Source organism: Rhinolophus sinicus, chromosome 6 (assembly GCF_057876585.1).
Source record: "Rhinolophus sinicus isolate RSI-liver-muscle chromosome 6, RSI-T2T, whole genome shotgun sequence".
Classification (NCBI taxonomy): domain Eukaryota; kingdom Metazoa; phylum Chordata; class Mammalia; order Chiroptera; family Rhinolophidae; genus Rhinolophus; species Rhinolophus sinicus.
Genome location: NC_142506.1, coordinates 14,994,099 through 15,014,553, shown reverse-complemented (window position 1 = coordinate 15,014,553; position 20,455 = coordinate 14,994,099). Strand labels below are relative to the sequence as shown.

The 20,455-nt window shown below is 35.6% G+C and overlaps 1 protein-coding gene across 5 annotated transcripts in view; it reads right to left on the bottom strand.

Annotated features, from left to right (window-relative positions):
- Positions 1-1,962: 1,962 nt before the first annotated feature.
- Positions 1,963-20,455, bottom strand: part of TAF2 (TATA-box binding protein associated factor 2) — a 67,344-nt gene continuing 48,851 nt past the window's right edge. For 2 of the 5 annotated variants that reach the window (XM_019715846.3, XM_019716149.3), the window contains 6 exons: positions 18,565-18,674; positions 15,850-16,079; positions 14,259-14,414; positions 13,666-13,771; positions 10,758-10,880; positions 1,963-3,439 (listed from right to left, as the gene is read on the bottom strand). In XM_019715846.3, coding sequence (XP_019571405.3) covers positions 3,144-3,439; positions 10,758-10,880; positions 13,666-13,771; positions 14,259-14,414; positions 15,850-16,079; positions 18,565-18,674 — 1,021 coding nt within the window. In that variant the 3' untranslated portion in view covers positions 1,963-3,143. The remainder of the gene's footprint in view (positions 3,440-10,757; positions 10,881-13,665; positions 13,772-14,258; positions 14,415-15,849; positions 16,080-18,564; positions 18,675-20,455) is intronic. The other 3 variants (XM_019715914.3, XM_019716003.3, XM_019716078.3) reach the window with 3 other exon arrangements.

Sequence of the window (20,455 nt, the reverse complement as noted above, 5' to 3'; positions counted from 1 at the left end):
GCCTCCAGAACTGCAATCTGTCCTGTGGGCTCTCTTGCTCTCAGGCCTTTGGACTACACCATGAGGTCTCCTGGGTCTCTCGCTTCAGACAGCCGACTGTAGACCTTCTCCACCTCCATAATCATGTGAGTCAGTAACTTATAACAAATATGTGTGTGCGTGTGTGTGTGCACGCACGTGTTCTGTTTCTCTGGAGAATCCTGATGACTGCAGTAGCTAAGCACAAAATCAGCATGAAGAATAGACATAACCGTATTAATGAAAAACACCATTTTTCAATATCAAACACAAAAAAATAAACCACCTTGTAATATAGTTTAAAAAAGTACTATGTCAATAGATAGTAATATTATCCCTAACAGGAATCATCAAAATCAAGATTATCAATTCTAAGTTAACCCTTGATTTAACACACAACAAATACCAACTACAAAAACAATTTCGAGGCTAGAAAGACTGATTCCAAAATTTACATAGAAAAATAAACCCACGAAAAAGTAAAACCATAGGGACGGAAAATCGATCAGAAGCCAGGGGTTGGGTGGTGGGGGAGGTGACTCCAAAGGGACAGCACGAGGGAATTTGGCAGTGACGGGATGGTGGTGGTTGGATCCACAAGCCCAGAGCATTTGTCAAAACCCATAGAAACATACACCACAAGGAATTAATATTACTGTATATAAATCAGTAAGTCAACCAGAAAAAGAAAATAACCTACACGAGTAGCCAAAAATTTCTGAAAAAGAAATGAGCAGACGCTAACTCTACCAGATCTGGCTACAATAATCCTATGTGTGGTATTGGCAGATGAGTAGACATTTCCATGGAAGCAGCTACAAAGTTCAGAAATTAACCTAAATATATAAGGGAATTTAGAATATAACTCTTGAATCTAGAGAGAAAGGATGGAGTTTTAAATACAAGGTGTTGGGTAGCATTCTGGAAGGACTTATCAAAATAAATCCCAGATGGATTCTAGTTGGATAAAGGATATAAACCTGAAAACATAAAAACTTTAAAACCAACAGAAAAATTGGGAGAATTCTTTTATAATCATGGAATAAGGAAGACCTTTGTTAGAATAATACAAAATGTGGTAGTCATAAAAGATAAACTATACAAAAGTAAAAAACAGTTTCTGCAAGTATATCATTCGTTAAAAAGTGTATATTCTATATAGACATATGTGTAGACTAGCTGTGGAAAAATACATGTAAGGCTGCAACAGTGCCTCTGGGGAAGGATATTGGGAAGACTTACACTAGAAGTTTGTATTGTTTGTGTGTAATTACCTATTTCAAAAATGTGAATAATTTTTTGCATTATCTGCTCCTAGTCACCAGGTTAAATAGCTGAAAGCTTACCATAAAAAAATGTTCTTCATAAGAAACATCCAATATAAATATCCAATTTAGACATAACATACACAATATACAGTTCCTAGTATAAAGCTTGATATGTAAGAGGTGCTTAAATTACGTAGGTAGCTATTATTTGTCACTGTCTTCCTACAACGCTGATAATTTTTTTGAAATGCATCCTTACTATTTCAAAGTTGGGAATTCTATATATGGTATAACTGCACACTGTAATATAAAACATTCCATTTTCCAAAAATAATTTCAGTTGGCCAACACTCAATTAATTGGACTCTTCAAGTAACTGCCATTGAGGCCCTTCAGTGTCTGATCACGTTCCCTTTGCACCTGACCTGTACTCCAAACCGACTGCACTGCTTTACAATTATGGAACATACCCTTGCTTTGCACTTTTGAAAATACTGTATCTTCTGCTGAGAGAACGTCACCGCATCTCTGCCTACTGAAATCATTCTTCCTAGCAGGGCCAGATCAAATCCCACCTATCCACAGCGCTCTCCCCAAACTTTGTGGACAGGTATATTACATACACACAGAAAGAGAAATGTAGCAAAAAATGTAAAAAGATACAAAGGCAGAATGATCAATTTAAAAAGTTATTTATTAAACAAGTTAAATGCAAATAAAAGTATATTTAAAAGTCTAACATATGGGAGCCTTTTAAAATATCTATTCTGGGAAGAAGTATCTTCCAAACTTCCTAATGATGAGGGAAATGATAAAAAATACAACAGGGATGAAAAACATACACTTTTAAACAAACAAAATAAAGCACACGGTAAATTCAGAAATAAAAAACACACAAACATACAAACTATTGACGTATAAAACTAAACATTTCATTTGTTTTTAAATGTTTATGGTATGAGGGCCGAATTGTCCATATCCAAGTTAATAAACAGTATATAAACTTTTTTAAGGTACCATAATTTGGGTAATATAGAAATAATTTTAGAATATGTGTTGGGTATGTATAATGTCCACATTTAGCAAATTTTTTTTATGTATGAACATATATTCAATTACACTTAATGAAAAAAGCCAATTTAAACATCGTGATTTGAGAACTACAGATTGGATAGTTCTGTTAAATTCCAACATCATAATTGCTGAATGCATTATCAAAAGACTTACTCAATTGTTTTTCAAATGCTGCTTCTAAAAATTTCAGTATTTTTGGGCAAATGAAAATATCAGGTATTCTTGTTTATAAATTGATATTTAGTTTCTCTGTTTAACACACACACACACACACACACACACACACACACGCAATAGAGAAAAGATTCTATAAGAAAAGCCTTTCTCAGTAGTTCCAAATGGTGGTATGTAATATGTCACTAGTGGTTTCACCGCAGATTTGGCAGTCGCTTCTGTTTAAAACATAACTTTTGCCTGATAACATCCATCAAAGGCTTGAAAACATAATCGGCTTTGGCAGTGCACATGGAGACCGTGAGGGCCGGGAATGAGGCTTACCAGTGGAGACGAGGGCTCCTATGAAAAGGTTTGGGTGGGTGGGTGGGGGTGTGTGTGTGTGGGTGTGTTAAGCAGCAAACGGTGTAGTCCGAGCTGTAAAACACGTTTTCCTAATTACATCTCAATTGTATAAATAATGTAAATCAAACGTTTAGCACTTAAATGGATTCTGAATTTTTAGAAGAGGCCCCCGTTTTTTTCCCTGTTATCCTTCTTGGTAGAGGACAAAGTTTTAGTTGTGTACATTGTCCTGGACACCGAGGGGAAGGTGTCCTTGTCCCCTCCTCAGTCTGAAAGGGAAGGAGAACGGACAGACCTGCCGCTGGCGGGGCTGGAGAAAGTGAAAGCCTCCTTGTCCTTCTCTTTGCTGTCGTGCTTGTGCTTGTGCTTGTGCTTGTGCTTGTGCTTCTTCTTCTTCTTCTTGTGCTCGTGGTGGTGGTGGTGATGGTGCTCACTGTGTTTGGAGGACGCAGACTCCTTAGAAAACACTGAGAGTGGCGTTGTTGCAACCGGATGCAGAATACTCATCTCCAAAGGTGACTGTTCTTTACCTTCAAGATTAAAAACACCCAAATGAATTCCTGTTGGTAACAAGGAAAGTGAGACGAAAGTAAGAGGGAGCTGATGACAGTAGAGAAAAGAGAGATTCCTAAATGTTTCTCCCTTCCCTGGGAATAATTAGGAACAGGAGAAGTATCTAAGTAAGACACCCAACTGGTTACACACAAATAAGTTTTTAGCACTGTGGCCAGGAAGTTGAATATTTCAATCCCTTACAGTCTATACAAATTATGACCTATACCATTGTGTCTCCAAACCATCTTCCAAACATTAGTGTTCAATATTTTACAGTACAAAGAAGCAACAGTAATGAGTACACAGGTGTGTTACAGGTTGAGACCCATATTGGTCCATGAAAACATAGCTCCTTCAACTACAGTTCTGCCCTAAGGTATGCGGGGGGAACGGCAGTACTATATTTGTGCCACCTGTACAACAATTAAACACACAAAGACATGTAACACTAGTTACTCCTAATGATCTCAGCGAAAATTCCAATTTCTGTAGTTCCTTAAGACAATTTCTGGGGCTAGGCAAAGTGAACTATTCTTATATTATTCAGTATACTTAGTTTAAGAAACCCAGAAAAGGTGGATAGTCTACAGAGGGGATGTCTCTAATTTAAAGACAAGAGTAACGTCATTTTAAAATAAAAACAAACAAAAACCCCCTGAGAATTAGGAGCCCTGTGCTCTAGGACAGGTTCTGTTAACCTTCAGCACATTTCATCCCTCTTTATTTCACCTAAAATATGAATCAAATGTCTTTGAAAGTTCTTTCCGTTTCCAACATTCTCTCTGTCCAGGAATCTACAACAGTAGTTTTCAGACTCTCGTGTACAAGAATCGTTTCCTCCACTCTACAATCCTTGGGCCACACTCTAAGAAACAACTCTTTCTGTATTATCCTAGGTTCATGTTACTGCTTTCCATGCAGCCAACTAAGAAGAAAGCCTGAGAAACACTTTAGATCCACCCTCCCTTCCATTAATAGATCTAGTCGGTTACCAAATCTTGTTGATCTCACAAGTATCTCTTAAATCTGCCCCCTACCCTGTCTGCAACTGTATTAATTCCAATCACCTCACCTCACCTGGATTACAGTACTAGTCTCTTGTTAACTGGTTTCTTGGCCTGAAGTGTCGTGTACTATAATCCTTACTTTACACAGCTGCACCAGGAGTGGTTCTCAACCAGAGGCACTTTTGCCCCCACGGGGTTATTTGGCAATGTCTGGAGACATTTCTGTTGTCACAACTGGGGTGGGGTTGGGGAAGGAAGGGTTACTGGCAGTGAGGCCACAAACACCATACGATGGACAGGGCAGCCCCTACAACAAGGAATTCTCATGCCCAACCTGCCAGTAGCGTTCAAGCTGGGGCTTGCCTGCTTCACAGTGATCTTCCAAAAAACAAAGCTGGTCATCACTATCCACTTAAAAATCTCAGTTGCTTCTACCAATAGACTAAAAGCCAAAGTCCTTGGATTTCCGTGGGTTTCCGTGGAACAGTTTCTGAAAAAACATATTTTTTTTAATCCAAACTAAAAAAACTACGCTTTTCACTAAAATGGACTGCAATGCAGTCCTTTCTTTTCTTTTTTAAAAAGTAAGTTCTCAGCACTAATTCTGATCCAAGCCAGCCCCCAAAACTAATTTTACTGACAATTTATAATCTGTCCTGAATTTACCGTTCCAGCCTTATTTTCCACTATTCCCTTCTATACACTCTAGGCTAGCCATTTCATAACTCTACGTATTTGTAAATGCTATTCCATATTGCTCTGAATACCCATCCCATATTTCTTCTCTGGCTCACACATTCATTTAACAAATAGCAGAAACTACACGGGAACTAGAGAAAATAGTGATGAACTGGACACACTTCAGTCCTCCTGGAACTTACAAACTAGCAAAGAAGGAAATGGAATAAGCACACCTGAGTAATGAAAAGATAAAACAGAGTGAAGGAGGAGCAGAACAGGAGAGGTAAATTACGTGGGAGTGGGAGTTGGAGGGAATAAGACGCAAAATTCTCCAAGAAAGTCAAGTTTAAACTCACCTAAAGGAGGGGTAAGAAAAAGAAAACAAACAAACAAAACATTTTAGGCTCCAATAATTTAAAACTCAGCTCAAATGTCATTTTGGGGGGACCCTTCCCCCAAACTGGACCACCCCCTCCATTAGTTCTTTCATTTTCCCACAACATAATAAAGATGAGAAAATTAAGGCACAGAGAAACTGACTTGCCCAACGTTGTTACCAGCAGATCTGAGCTACAAAACCAAAGAGCCGACACCACAATCTGTGCTCTGAGCCATTCCGCCCGTCCGCACACAGCACGGTTCAGACTGCAGCACAGCTTTATCTTTGGGTCTCTGCCATTAGACTCCTAACTTCTTGAGGACAAGGAGTCTGTCTTGTTTCATCTTTGTATCCCAACATCTCACACAGTACCTAGCAGACCCTACATGCCACCTCCCCACCCCTGCCAAAGCTTGCTAGACAAATGAATTAATGTAACAGAATTATAATTGTTGTGTTTCTTTTTAAATAGAATGTCAGGTGCACTTAGTCCAACTAAATGCAATTGGAAGGTCACCGATTTTGAAGGCAGACGGATAAAGCACAGAAACTAGCACAGATCTTTTGTTCAGCTAGTACTGACTGACTACTGTACTTCTCCGCGTCAGGCACTGGTCCAAGTTTTAGAGCAAGTGAAAGAGTCAAAGTTCCTGTCCTCACAGATTATTCACATTTAGCTATCACAAAATTATATTTTTCATATTCATATGGTTTGGGGTAAAGCTATCACTCATTATTATAATACCAAAACTAAATAAAGAAATTATTTATATAGAAGCAAGCCTGGAGATCTATACTCTTTTGCAATTAATTGGTTCCTAGCTATTCTTCAGAAAAATAAAAAATTGAAGAATATCTGATTTTTAAAAATATAAGAACATTACTGTGGTTATGACTTTTTAAAGTCCTTATCTTTTAGAGATACATACTGAATTATTTAAAATGATGTGTGGGATTTGTTTCAAAATAATTCAGAAGAGTGAAAATGAGTAAGGGTATAAATTACACAAGACCAGCCATGATCACTGTTGAAGCTGAGGAATGGATTCATGGGGGTTCATTATACTAATCTGACTAGTTCAGTTTTCCATAATAAAGCGGTTTTTTTTAAAAAGGAGAAGGGAATTTGGCACCACCCGTGAAAATGTTAAATGCCCATATTCTTTGATTTAGAAAATTCATTTCTAGAAATTATTCCACAAATGTGTTCATGCATATGTGCAAAGACATATTGTAATATTCATTAGAATAGTATTTGGAACAACAGAACATCTGATAAAACCTAATGTTACTCGATCACCATCAAAATCTTTAGCTCTTTTCATTTATTGTAGACAATGTGTATTTTCTCTATCTTTCCTGAGTTTTACCAGGTCTAATCCAAGGTGATAAGAAAGTGCACTTTCCTTCTCATATGGAGTTGTATTAAGAGTCAGACTTGGGACACATGAATTTACTTTCATCCTAGCATAATGAGGTCATCAATAGAATCTCCATTGAGAAAAATGCCATCTCCCTGACACAAACATTTACACACATAATTTCACATAATATTTCAGGGGTTTATAAGATGCCTAGGAACTTGAGGCCCACCCAAGGTTAAGCACTACTCATTTTTAAGCCAATGGAAGTCCTTTCAGTAACTTGAAATATGTTTCTACTGCAGAATAGCAGATATATAAGAAAAAGGACATAAATGTACAATTCACATTCTATATTTTCTATTTCATGTTATATAGAAAGAACAAAACAGATGTTGAGTTTTGTTATTCTGCCCACAATAAAATTTTTCCTAGAGACCTAATAAACTGCATTATGGATAAGGGTTAGCTACAGTCAATTTAACAAATGTAAAACAAACAGAAAGAGGTACTCAATATAAGCCTAATGTGGAAGCTTTTCAGCCATTTGATAAAAGTGCTGATAACAGGCGGTAAATAACCTGCTAATTCTCTTAAATTCATTCGCATTAGGTATATATTTAAATTTAACAGAATCTGCAGTTTCCATTAGGAAAAGTGTGAAGTCTGTTCTTTGAACTCTTTAGATCACTATAAAAAAGTGTAGAATTATATCGTTATAATTTAAGAAAAAAGATCAAAGTCTGTTTTTCATATTAGAGTTTCGAAAGAAAGAACTCTAGGGCTCTCAAGCTTTTTTTTTAAAAGGATTTCATACACCAGAACAGTGTTTTGCTGCCTTATGCAAGAAGGTGTTACGTAATACAGCAGCCCTGGCTAGGCAGTTGCTGGAACTCTCCGTCTCACCCCCACAGAAGCCACTAGGGATTTCCCCCACTCCTGCTCGTGTCATTCCTTCTCTCCACTTTCTCACAGCGTCCCCTGCACCGCCTCAGGCTTGTGTAGTGGTAAAGAAAGGACATGGTGTGCTTAACCCATCACCACGGAAACCATATAGCCCTTTCTCCAAATTCCCTTCCTTAGACTCAGGAGAGGGAAAGAAACAGTAATGACGGAAAACACCCCTGTCACTTCTCCTTTCTTACTCCAAATGGCTTAACCTATCACACATGTATCATCTGTACCCCTGAAGTATTCTTCTATCATATGCAAGGAAACAGAAAATTAGGGGGTGTGGTGGGGGGAAGGTTAAAAAGCAAGCCAAACAAAACCGGTCCTATCCCTGCTTCATGGGACCGAAACCGGCATTCCTTTTTTATCCCTCCCAGATGACATCGCCAACTCATTCCAATTCTCATCTTGCTTCCTGGCTCTAAAGCACCCGTCTCAGACTTGCTCATGAATACAGGAAACAGGGGTCCAAACTCCAAAGCTGCACTGAAGGAGGCAGCATAAATGAGTATACAGATTACAGGTGCAACACAAGGGAATCAATGAAATAAAAAGCACATCCCTGCCTAAAAAAGGCTTCTCAGTTAATTATCTCTTTTTCACGAGAACCTGGAAATCCAGATTTTTATGTGTAATCTCTTCATTTTTAGTCAACGACTTCAAAAAAATTTGTAACACTTCTATAGGCCAAATAAAAGATGCCTCAGTTGGAAAAGCTGAATAAGGCCCCCAAAACCCACTTGAGAATTTTAATCTAGAATCCCTGAAGACTTAAGAGAGATCACAGCTCACAGCTTCCCTTACCACTCCCTGTTCTATGCCTTCTCTCCTGAACCCCCAACTCTCAACCCCAGGGCAAGGCTCTCCACAGAAGGAGACCCCCAGCTCTAGCCGGAGGCCACAAGAGAGGACGTTCCTGTTTTACTGCCAACTTTACTTGGGTTAGGTTAAAGTTGTGCTTCTGACATTCCAAAAGATGGAGCTATAAGTACTCCTCTCTCAGCAATATTGTTACACGCAGTGGCTAGGTTTGATACTTCTGTTCTTCACGTATAAATTAAGAGGGTTTCTGTTGGATAGTTTGGGAAAGTTACCTATCAAATACAACAATGTGTCTAAGGGAAAACTGCATTTAGAATCGCAAAATAAATACAGGTATAAATAAACATTTGGAACATTAGCATTTGTAAAATGAGGGTTTTTTAAATTCTAATGGTCACACTAGTGAATTTTAAGACTTGGTCAATGGTCACAGGGTAGGTACCGAACAGCATAAATACATGTAAAGAACATTGCAAAGGCACATTAAAGAATATATTCAAATCAGTCTGTATATAACATACTGGTATACATTTTTTGCCTCATGACATAAAAGGGTCCCACAATGATAACAACCAAAGCTAAAATTTTAAAGCTTTGCTATTTATTCCCTACCACTAGCCCTGTATCTCATCCTGTATTCCCATACGATGCCATGAGAACTATAAGACAGTAAAGAGAAATTCCAAAAAAAAGTAAAAATGTATGTTTTAAAGCAACATGGGACAATAACACAAAGGCTCATTGGTGGCACAAAAAGGTGTTAAGATTTGCTTCTACATAGGTTAGTGTGCCACACAATGAAGAAAAACCAAACAAACGTACGTATTCAGATTATCTTCTACAATAGGAATTTGACTGTTGGAATTTAGACAGAATGTATTTTTCTTAAAGACAAGAAAGGCAGGCAGAAGTATCACTCTCAAACTATAGCAACAGGTTTGAAACATCCGAAGCATTATAATTTTTAAAAATGTAGAAAAATTTTCACGTCTAGTAAAATTGCAATAAGTATAATGATAATAAAGCATAATTACACCCAAACCAAAAACAAAACCAAGGGAATACATAACGGGCAAGGGCCAAGAAATGTCAACATTCACTTATCAAAGTAAATTCTAAAGTCTCCAGCTGATTTCCTTCTGAAATACATTTTGTGAATCTATTACAATGAATGCATAGAGCACACCAGGAGATATAAGCACCCAAAAGTCTGGGGTCTCAACACCAAAATATTTTGATGTGTTGCTTTTGTTTGAAGTCTCCTATTAATCACAGTTAATTCCCTAAGCCTCTCAAATAAATAAACAGTTACTCTTGTTTATATCATAAAAACCCAGTTTATATTATATAAGCAAAACCCATCTGTTGAAATTTTAAAGCCTGACTAATGAGTTTTGGAAAAACTATTCTTTAAAAATGATTTTGCTTATGTATCTTGTTTTTTACTCTCTGTTCCTCTAAAACTTGAAGGCTGAATGTTTGTTCATCAGCACTGAATGTTCACTCTTCATTTGGATTAGAATCTTCTCTTTATAGGCAGCAAAAGAACAATATGAAGTAGGAGAATCGATAATAAACATATCTGAACTGAGTTACCTTTCATAAACTTAAGGCCAATTAGTACAATTTAAAAGACAGAACATGTTAGTTTTCCTAGTATAGCATCAAGTTTTAGGGATTGACCAACTGTAAAACTTTGACGGGAAGTGGGAGGAGCAAAAAAGTGGTTCATTGCTCTATTTTACAAAAGTATAAAGGCACAGATTCGATAGTTTCTACTGAAGTTGGCATTTTTCATATTATAATATTCTTAGAAAAAACACTGCAAGGAATGAGCAAAATGTTAATATAATGGGTATCTTCAAAGGGCATAATGAGGGATGATTTTTTTTCCACTCCTTTCTACTTTTCTGTTATTTCCAAATTTTATGTACTAGGGGTACTCTACTTTTGAAATAGTAAAATGTTCATTTAAAATAGTCTGTATATTCAATAATATAAATTCAATGTGTTGCAAGGAAAGCAAGTCCTCAGATCTATCTTTTTTGTTTTTTTAAATTGAAAAGGAAGCTTATGAAGTTTATAGTTTTGTTCTTAAGCAAAACAATAACAATAATTTCACCTGTTCCCTTCCGTGCAAGTTCCATACTCCACGGGGGTTTTGTGGCAGGTGTGCCATCACAGCCTGGTGAGTGCTGGGGTATTAAAGCAGACCGGGAGCTAGCTGGTCGGTATTTAGACAGCCCTAAAATGCCAAAGAAGAAGGAGAACAGGGATTTATTTCCTTGTTTCCCAAAAGAAAAAAGAAAAACCTGACAGTTTTTTATAAGTTAACCTTAAAACCAGAAGCAGTTCAAGAGTAAAATTCTAATAATAAAAATAATACTTTTTACTACTGATGATCCCATTTGATTTAATCCTTTGTAACGGTTCCTATATGGTTAAGTCTGAGAACAACACACATTCGAGAAAGACAGTAAGTTTGACTGGCCTGCTGAACATATAAATTGGATTCTATACTCTGGGGCAGAAATCATGTCACGTTTTTTATTATTTATGTGGAACTTTGCATATAGTAAAGTTTGCTATCCCCCCTCAAGATGATAAAAAAGTCCATTAAATATTTACTCAACAAATCAATCCAAATAATTTAGGGGTTATAGATGACATTAGGAAATGGTCTAACGTGAACAGCATTATAGTAGGTGTCAGGAGACCCACGTGCTGATTCCAAATTATCAACAAATTAGATATATTATCCATGTAAGACATTTATCTGTTTGTGTCTCAATCCCTTCATTTGTCACATGGAAAAAGTCTAAGATTTGGGTCTAACCCTGAGTTGGCTAGTACTTGACTCTGTCATTTTAGGGCAAGCCATTTGATACCTTTATGTTTAAGTTTACTTATCTGTAAAATGGATAGAACAAATAAATAATTGTTAAGATCTCTTACAATTATAAAAGCCAAAGAATTCATAACCTGTCAGTTTTCAAACATATCTTAAGCTCATATTCTACCTGAAGCCAGTTCTCAAATTCTACTAGCGCATCCCAGATTACTAGATAATGAAAAATAATTTAGGTTTCATAACTAAAATTAAACAAAAGGCCAAATAAACAAAAAGCAGACCAAAGTAGATAGTAGATAAGAGGGATTTTGCACAAATGCAACATGCTAAAAAACAAACAAACAAACAAACAAACAAAAAACCTCATCCTCATTCAAAAATAAAAAGATCATAAAAGACAAATAGCAGAGGGTATGAATAGGATTTTCCAATTAAAAGAAACAGGAACAGTACCCCCCAAAAAAAGAAGAAAAGAAAAATCGTCATAATTATAATAAAATAAATGTATTATAAAGTAAAACTGAATTATCATTTTATAGTGTATCAATAAGTATCTTTCAAGTTATTACACTGATAATAAAACATGACATAAAAAATTATAAATTATAAACGAAAATTAATGAATTACACCTTTTATCAATAAATATAGATGAATTTTAGAACAACAACGTTGAGTGAAAAAAACAAGTCATATTGAATATCATACCATTTTCATAAAATTCAAAACCAAGTGCAAGTAAACATACAGATCATATATCTATGTGGTACACTATAAAGAAAAGCAGCAGAATGATTATAAAAAAGGAACAACAGAAAATTCAAGGCAATATTTACTTGCAGTGCAAAGGCCAGTGAAAAGAATCAGGGAAGAAGCACAGAGGGAACGGGTGAAGCATGGAGTAAAATAGGTAAGGTGGGTGGCAGTTCACAGATATTTGTTTTATTACCATAGTTCACAATTCACATGCAAGTTACATCAAAGCTTTATTTCTGAAAATTAAAAAATGCTGATGACATAAACTAGATATAATCTCTTCAAAAAGTGTTTTGGCAATATGAAGCAAGAGCTAAGAAAATCTTCTGAGGTATCTCATAATATAGCTAAAATTAGTCATTTTGTCAATAATACCATGTTTCCCCCAAAATAAGACCTAGTCGAACAATCAGCTCTAATGCGTTTTTTGGAGCAAAAATTAATGTAAGACCCGGTCTTATATTACATTATATAAGACCGGGTCTTATATTATAGTAAAATAAGATGGGGTATTATATTATAGTATATTATATTATATTATATTATATTATTATAATTATAATTATAATTATAATTATAATTATATTATGTTATACCGGGTCTTACGTCATAGAAGACCCGGTCTTATATTATAGTAAAGTAAGACCGGGTCTTATATTAATCTTTGCTCCAAAAGACGCAATAGAGCTGATTGTCCGGCTAGGTCTTATTTTCGGGGAAATGGTATATTTTGGGGAATTTATTGTTAGAACGTAATTTGATTAAAAAAAAAAGAAATAAAAGCTTTTGTATGAAAATGTGCAGTGCAGAATTACCTGTAATAAATAAAAATCAGAAATAATGTAAATGTCTACCATCAGGGAAATAAGGTACACTATAGTATAACAACTCAATACTGTCTCAGGTAACATTTTCAAAAAGAAAGATTATGATGTTTGAGATACATTTAAAAACATCTATGATACGCTATGTGAAATAGGCAGACAAAAAGGGAAGTAGCTGTGTTACAGGTGGCACTACCTTTAGTCAAGAAATATTTAAATATAATTATGGTTACATTATTAAAAAGAAAATAGATCTAGTATTTTATTTTGAAGTTAAGCCTATTACAAGACAGAAAGAGAGAGAAAAAGAGAGAGAGAGGAATTAAAGTCATTGGAAGGAATTTAATGAAGGGATTTTTTTAAAAAAACAAATCCAGAAGAATATCAAATATTAAAAATAAAATATAACAAAATCTAAAGAAACACTTTTTAAAAAATTTATTCCTTTGCTGATATGTGTTATAATGTAATATTTTATTTTATACCAGCTACTTTAAAACTTTACAGTTGTTCACTTGAAAATAACACTACCCGCCTTGGAATAGTGATACCATGTGAACTCTGTGCATCACCCCAGTGACTGCAGTAATGCCAACCGTACCTGGAGTTGACGGCCTTTCAAGCATGTTCAGGTGATGGGAAATGAATGCCTGGCTATCATGAACGGTGTCCATATCAATCTCCTCCTCGTCTTGAGAACTTGAAAACTAAAACACACACACACACAGAACAAAGGAGAAAAAGGGCCATTGTATCACTTTATGCTTGGATCTTACTTAGCTCTTAGGAAAGGTAGCAGAGAGGCCACAGGCTATACCCCCAAATAATCTTAAAAGGAAAAGCAGTCTCTTTTTCTCAAAAAGTATTAAGAGAGAGAAAAGATTATGTGATTTTTAGCCTCCCAAAGAAGCTGACTGGAAACGTAACAGCAACTAAAATCTATTCCTATGTTGTGGGAAGAAGTAGTGAGCTGTGGTAGACTGTGCACACATAGTTCCTCCCCAAACAGAGAAGAAGTACGTGATAACAGAAGTTAAACAATCAACTGGAATGTCTGAGATGGACACTTGGGTTCTTTTATGATTCAGTCTGCCCCATCTGTTCCTAAGGAAAAACCATTGCAAGTATTCACAAAGATTTATAAGAAGATGAATATCCTACACTGTTAATACAGGCTTAACCTGTATTTCTTACTCTGATTTTCAGTTTGACTTTACTGCTATCCTCATTCTTCTCCAGTATTTGACCAGGTTCTAGTGGGGACCCCAGTGGTGTATCAGCCTTCCTCTTCACTCCCTGCTGATGAGCTGATATATTACATGATGCTTCCTTGGCAAGGTGATCATCTTCCTGCAGCAATATTCAAGATCAAAATTAGATTCCTGAAGACAAGCAGCTCATATTATAGCTGAAAACTAACAGCTACAGCAACCATGCAGATTAGAGCATGCCCAGTGCCTAAAAGTTATCAGCAATGGGCTTACAATAAATTTCACCTTTTCCTGTCTGCTGGTTTTTGATTTTTTGGGGGGAGGTGGGGGGGGGGTAAGGGAGAAGGAAGTTATGTGAACTTTTAGATCTTTCCCAAAAGAATACTATCTTTTGGTGTCTTTTTCTCCTCTTATCCTGAAGACTCCAAGTATGAATGTGAATAAATGAACATATATGAGTAAGAATTATAAACACATTCATTTCTATAGGTTTATAAATATTTAGATCTGAAAGAGCTCTTTAATGAGACTCTTTTTTGCTATGGAAAAATTTGTCTTACTTCTTTATAACCCAAACTCGAGGATACATTTTAAATTTATAACAAATAAGTACAATTATATTTCAGAAACTCTAGATGAATAAGTAATTTAAAATGACTATGTCTAACTAGCATAGAGAGAATCTCTATGTGTCAAAACACCAGTAGGGAATTGCCAGGCAAGTAATCTGGTCTAAATATTGGTGAAAAATGAAGCTTGAAATATTGGGGACATTTTGTCATCAATAAGACAATTTCTAGAAAACTTTCTTTAAATTACAATAAAATGACTGATATGTATTCTAAAGGTTTTTCTATAAAAAGTCTAGTACTTTTATAATCCATAGTCACAAAGAAAACTTTTCTAAAGGCAAACACATACACATATATATAAATTTCAAAATGTAATACATAATCTCCTCCCAAATCAGATTACTCATTTACCTGACCATTCGTCATCATTTCTTTGTTTGATTCAACAAGTATTTGCCAGGCACTTTCATATGTTTAGAACTGTGCTACCGTGTTTCTCCGAAAATAAGATCTAACCGGAAAACAAGCCCTAGCATGATTTTCCACGATGACATCCCCTAAACATAAGCCCTAATGTGTCTTTTGGAGCAAAAATTAATATAACACCTGGTCTTATTTTGGGGGAAACACGGTAAGTAATACACAAAGTAGAAAAAAAAAGTCAAGGCCCCTTGTGTTCAGTTTGCCACTACCATATATGGACAATACAGGTTAATATGTAACAGGTTAAATATTCATTTTAATTTTATACTACTCAAAGAAGAAAGTCTATGCTCAAGTACAAAATATTATTACATCAAAACAAAAGGAGTAAATGGACTGGCAGCACTACATAATTGTCAGCAACACTTTATAAATTGTAAAGTGTTAAATTAATGTCAGCCAGATAAATTCATGGTACAGAAAACTTAGTGGATTTAAAATTTGCCAGTTCAAAAGAAGCAGTTCTCTCAACAGCTCTGTAAAATCAAACTACATCTTCTGTAAACATGTGATTCTTACAGGGTTCTGAAATCCAACTAGCTGTGCATGACTACTTGGATTAATAGCAGTTTCTTGGTTGCCTGCGATGGCCTCTGGAATTATGGTTGGATTCAAGACAGCTTTTTTCTCTTTCAGATTAAGAACCAACCCAAGCTCTGGCAAGGGTAAGCAGGAAGGTCTACTGAGGCCAAAAAGCGTGAAGTACAAGTCCACAGCACCACACCGTAACCTCCAGTCATGCGAAGTCCCTAAGAAGTAAATAATAAAGAAATAAAAGTCAATATGAACATTTATCCATACATTTTAAACTGTTCCAGAACCTGTACAGAGGGAAGAAAGGGTTATGATGCCTAAAAGGAGCCATCTATTGACTAGCCCCACTGGCAAACCCTCTACCTTATTAATGACGTATCTTAACACAGATACTTACAAATTGTTACAGGAACAATGTCAGTGAATGAACTAATGAATTTTATCATTGGAAAAATTTTTATCACACCATTCTTTTTTATAAAATGAAAACAAAAATATAGTATTTTTTCTGCCTCTAAATCTTCCTTTTAATTTGCCTGACTTTCTTCTTTAACAGCCTGTTAGGAAGACACTCCATGAACCTTCAGGAACCCTACCACTTGAAACAAATTCTTCTAACTCCCGGATTTATTACTTTCGGGTTTTAAATAAATTATAAGAAACCCTACAACTACTTGAAACAATACAATTCTAAACTTGGACGTATCATAGAGGAGGAAAATATTTTGCTAAACATTTTCTACTAGGCATTTGTTTAAAAAAAAAACACATACACACACACACACACACACACACAGAGAGAGAGAAATAAGCAAACCCCAGAGGTGGCAAAAGGTAGTAAAACAAAACAGGTATTGACCAGAAGAAGACTGCCTGTGTAGACATTCAGTTTAAAGTAGTTGAGAGACTAGAGTCAAGTTCTTTCCAATCCCTTGATGAGTCTCTGTTTTTCCATGTCCAAAATAAGGGTGCTGGTCTCAGACTATACCTTGCCCAAAGCAATGACAGACCAGAGCACACTGACACCAGAATTCTTTCTCACTTTCCTTTTTTACCCCAGAGAGCACCCCAGGTAGACAGTACCATCAAACAGAACAGACTGATGGATGAAATCTGTCATCTAGGGTTAGATCATTTTTATGGTTTCTGGGCTGAATTTAAAATTATTTTAATTTTAAAAGGCAAATAGAAATGCATACTTTGATGAGCAAGGTAAGGGTGTTCGGTGTTCTGAAAGTCAGAGTAAGGATGATTCGGTAGCACACTGAAGGCCGCTGAAATTGCATGAAACCCCTAGACTATGGGTTTTGTGACTTTATTCCTATGTGGGCTTTTCGGTTTTGGTTTCCCTTCAGTTTGGATAGAGGAATGAATGTTGTTTTGTTCCTGAGGGAAGTTCCTGATAGTTTTTTTTTTTTTCAAATAATTGACTTACAAGTATTAAAATTTAGGGCTGATATAAGGAAGCTAAAAAATAAACAGCAGTGCTTCTGTTAAAATTACAAAAGAGATAAAAAATCAGAACTCCACTGTATTTCAAAATCATAGAATAAAATCTTATAATGGTTGTTATTACAGTGGAATTAAGTTGAGCGATACAATGGGAAAAATCATTTCTGCTTAATTACCAGCTACCTCTGTGATGATCTTGGGCAAGTCAGCTGCCTGGGCCCTAAAATAAGAGCAAATACCTTAGATGATCTGTAGGATCCTCTCAGAACTAAAAATGCTCCAATTTCAGATCAGTCAATTCCAGTACAGAGAGGCCCTGAAACAGCTGCTGATTTCGGTCCTCGGTTACAGCATTTTGAAGACCTTTCTTTCATCTTTTGCCTACCCCACCCACCCCAATCACTTAAATGGCAAGGAATGTTCATATACATGAAAAAAACTAAATCATTCTCTCTCCTCTCAGGTAAAAGTGCCGTCTGTTCTGTCCACATTAGCAGTTATATTAATGCTTTGGAACCAACCCTGCTTACCTGAATCAGAACAGCACTCAAGAAGCAACTAGGAAACCCCACAGGGATATTCTCTATTCAAATCAGAAAATATCTAACGATAAACCTCTAAAATAGCAAATCTGATCCTAAAAAAGCCCATCTCTTCATTTTCTAAAGTAACTGCTATTAAAGCTGCTGAGAAGAAAGCTCACTGTGAAAGCCACTGTTTCAGGACATTTTTCAATAAACCCAGCATTCCTTATTGACGGCAGAAGCTTGGAGCCACATACAGTTGGGCCAGACAACTGTGCAGAATGCCAGAGGGTAGGTCTGCCCTCGTCTTTCTGTCCATCTCACACTAAGTAAAAACAGCAAACTTCATTTATATTTGTGTGTGTATATGAGTATATAATGTCCTAAGATATAGGTGAGAAGACTTATTTCAACTCTTGGTAGCCTCTGAAATAAAAAACAACAGTAACACTTTGCCAGTTCATGTTTGAAGCTCTTTAAATATTTCAGACAGTCTCACATAAATTAATATTTTTGTTTCCTCAACCACCCTGTGGAATATATCCTTAGCAAATGTTATCACATCTACTGATGTGAGGGTAAGTGCAGTAAGTATCCACCTTAAAAAAAAAAAAAAAAAGGAAAAAGACAAAAACTACCCACAGTTTTATAAGTACTGAAAACCTGTTATAAAATGAAAACACACCAATTATAAAACATTTTGAAAAAGCCATTGCTGTCTCACCAGAATTCATAAGTTTCCAAAGTTGATCTACCAGGGCTTCGTTACACAAGGGGGACTCCATGTTCTTCGTAAATGGTGGGTTCTTAGTCAACATGTTTAGAATTTTATGTCTGAAAGATAAAAAAAAAAAAAAAATTAAACTTTTGCTGACCATTAAATAAAAACATTTGAAAATTACCTATAGTTCCTCCTTCCTGTTGTACCATCTTCCTTTTTAGAGCTAGCTTTGTGTTTAAACTTAGTTTAATTTCAAAGGCATTATGCTACATCCTAAATGTTTACTGTTATTTTTTCACTAAAAAATTCTGATGGGTTTGTTCTTTCTAAAATTGGCATAGTGTACAATGAGGTCTTCTAAAACCTGACTCCATGTATTACTAACCAACGTTTCCCATCCTACTTCTAAAATGAACATTTTACTCTCTTTAGAAAAGTTTACAAAAACAACAAAAAAAACTGGTCAGTAAATATAAAAATCTTACAATGGGGCAAAAAAACAAAATCACATATAGGTCAAGAAGAAGTCTACATTTGAGATAATAAAATAAATGTAAACTTCATTATTCTGGTATTTTTGTAAAGCATGTAAAGCATTTTAATGAAAACGTGCAGGAACATTTTAAATATGGAGACTGCAAAAAAGTTTCCTCAAAACAAGCTGAGGTTTACAAGGGCCAATTAATAAAAAAGTATTCTTATAGAGTGTAACAGCTAAACTCTGCTACTGGGAGATTTTATGTACTGCACACATTATGGAGTCGTCTGAAAAACAGGACGATGTGACTAAAACAAACTTTGAAAAAGAAAATGTTCAATGCTATGAGTAGGAGAGACCACAAAAAGAGGACAGAGAAAGAAAAGGAGAAGCAAGGAAGCTACGGGAGTCATTTAGCATTTAATGATGGGGTAAAAGCCAGGCCTAGGACTAGGTCTGAGAAATTCAAGACTTGAGAGTAATGAAATGCTTGGATAGAATGGAGGAAGAAAGAAACTTAGGTTGTACTTTTATTGAAGCTAGCAAACTTCAAAGAAAGTGTAAACCCTGGAAATTTTTATATTTAATTGTTGGTGGACAAATAACAAATGGGATTAGTACTTGAGAAAGAGAAGGGAGGAAAGTGAACTGCTAGTTGTAGTTTCAGTTACTTAACTCCTTTTGGCTTTAATTTTATGTCTGTAAAACTGAAATATGTGGATTCTCACTATTAACATCGTTTGTGCTTTGAAATTTGAAGACCATTTGAAAGACTATTGAAAGGCTATGAGAACAAAAAGTGAAATGTCATTATAGATGCAATTTACAGACAGGTAATATGAAAGAGGATACATATCTTTACGGATATTTCATATCAAATTTTCATACCATTATGGATAAACACAATTCCTTTCCTTAAGGACCTCAAAATCTATTTGTAAGAATAAATCAGTATTATAAATAAATAACATCTTTTAAAATGTGGATATGTCTGCTGTTTAGAGCATGTTGATCTTGTTATACTTTTGATTCGCATGAGGAAGAAAAGTTACTAAGTTTCTACCCAGCTGCTTTCCCAGTTACTACAAATACCAAAGTGGTCCGGCCCAACTAATAAAACTTGACGATATTTACTCAGATCATTACAAACTCTTTATAGCCATGCCAATGAAGTGTAAAGGGTGCTCTGGGGATATCTTTCAAATTACCACTAAAAGAGCAATAATGATTAGTACATGTATTACTTTACGCAATTAAATATTTCTTTAAAAGTGTTGTTTTTCTATAAAGCTTAGGTAATAGAAGACTTGTACAAGGAAATATTTATAAAGGACTAAACACTCAAAAGCAATGCTCAGAGATAAAGTTTAATGGAAGACAATGAGAATCTTATGCTTAATTTTTCAGAGATTGAAC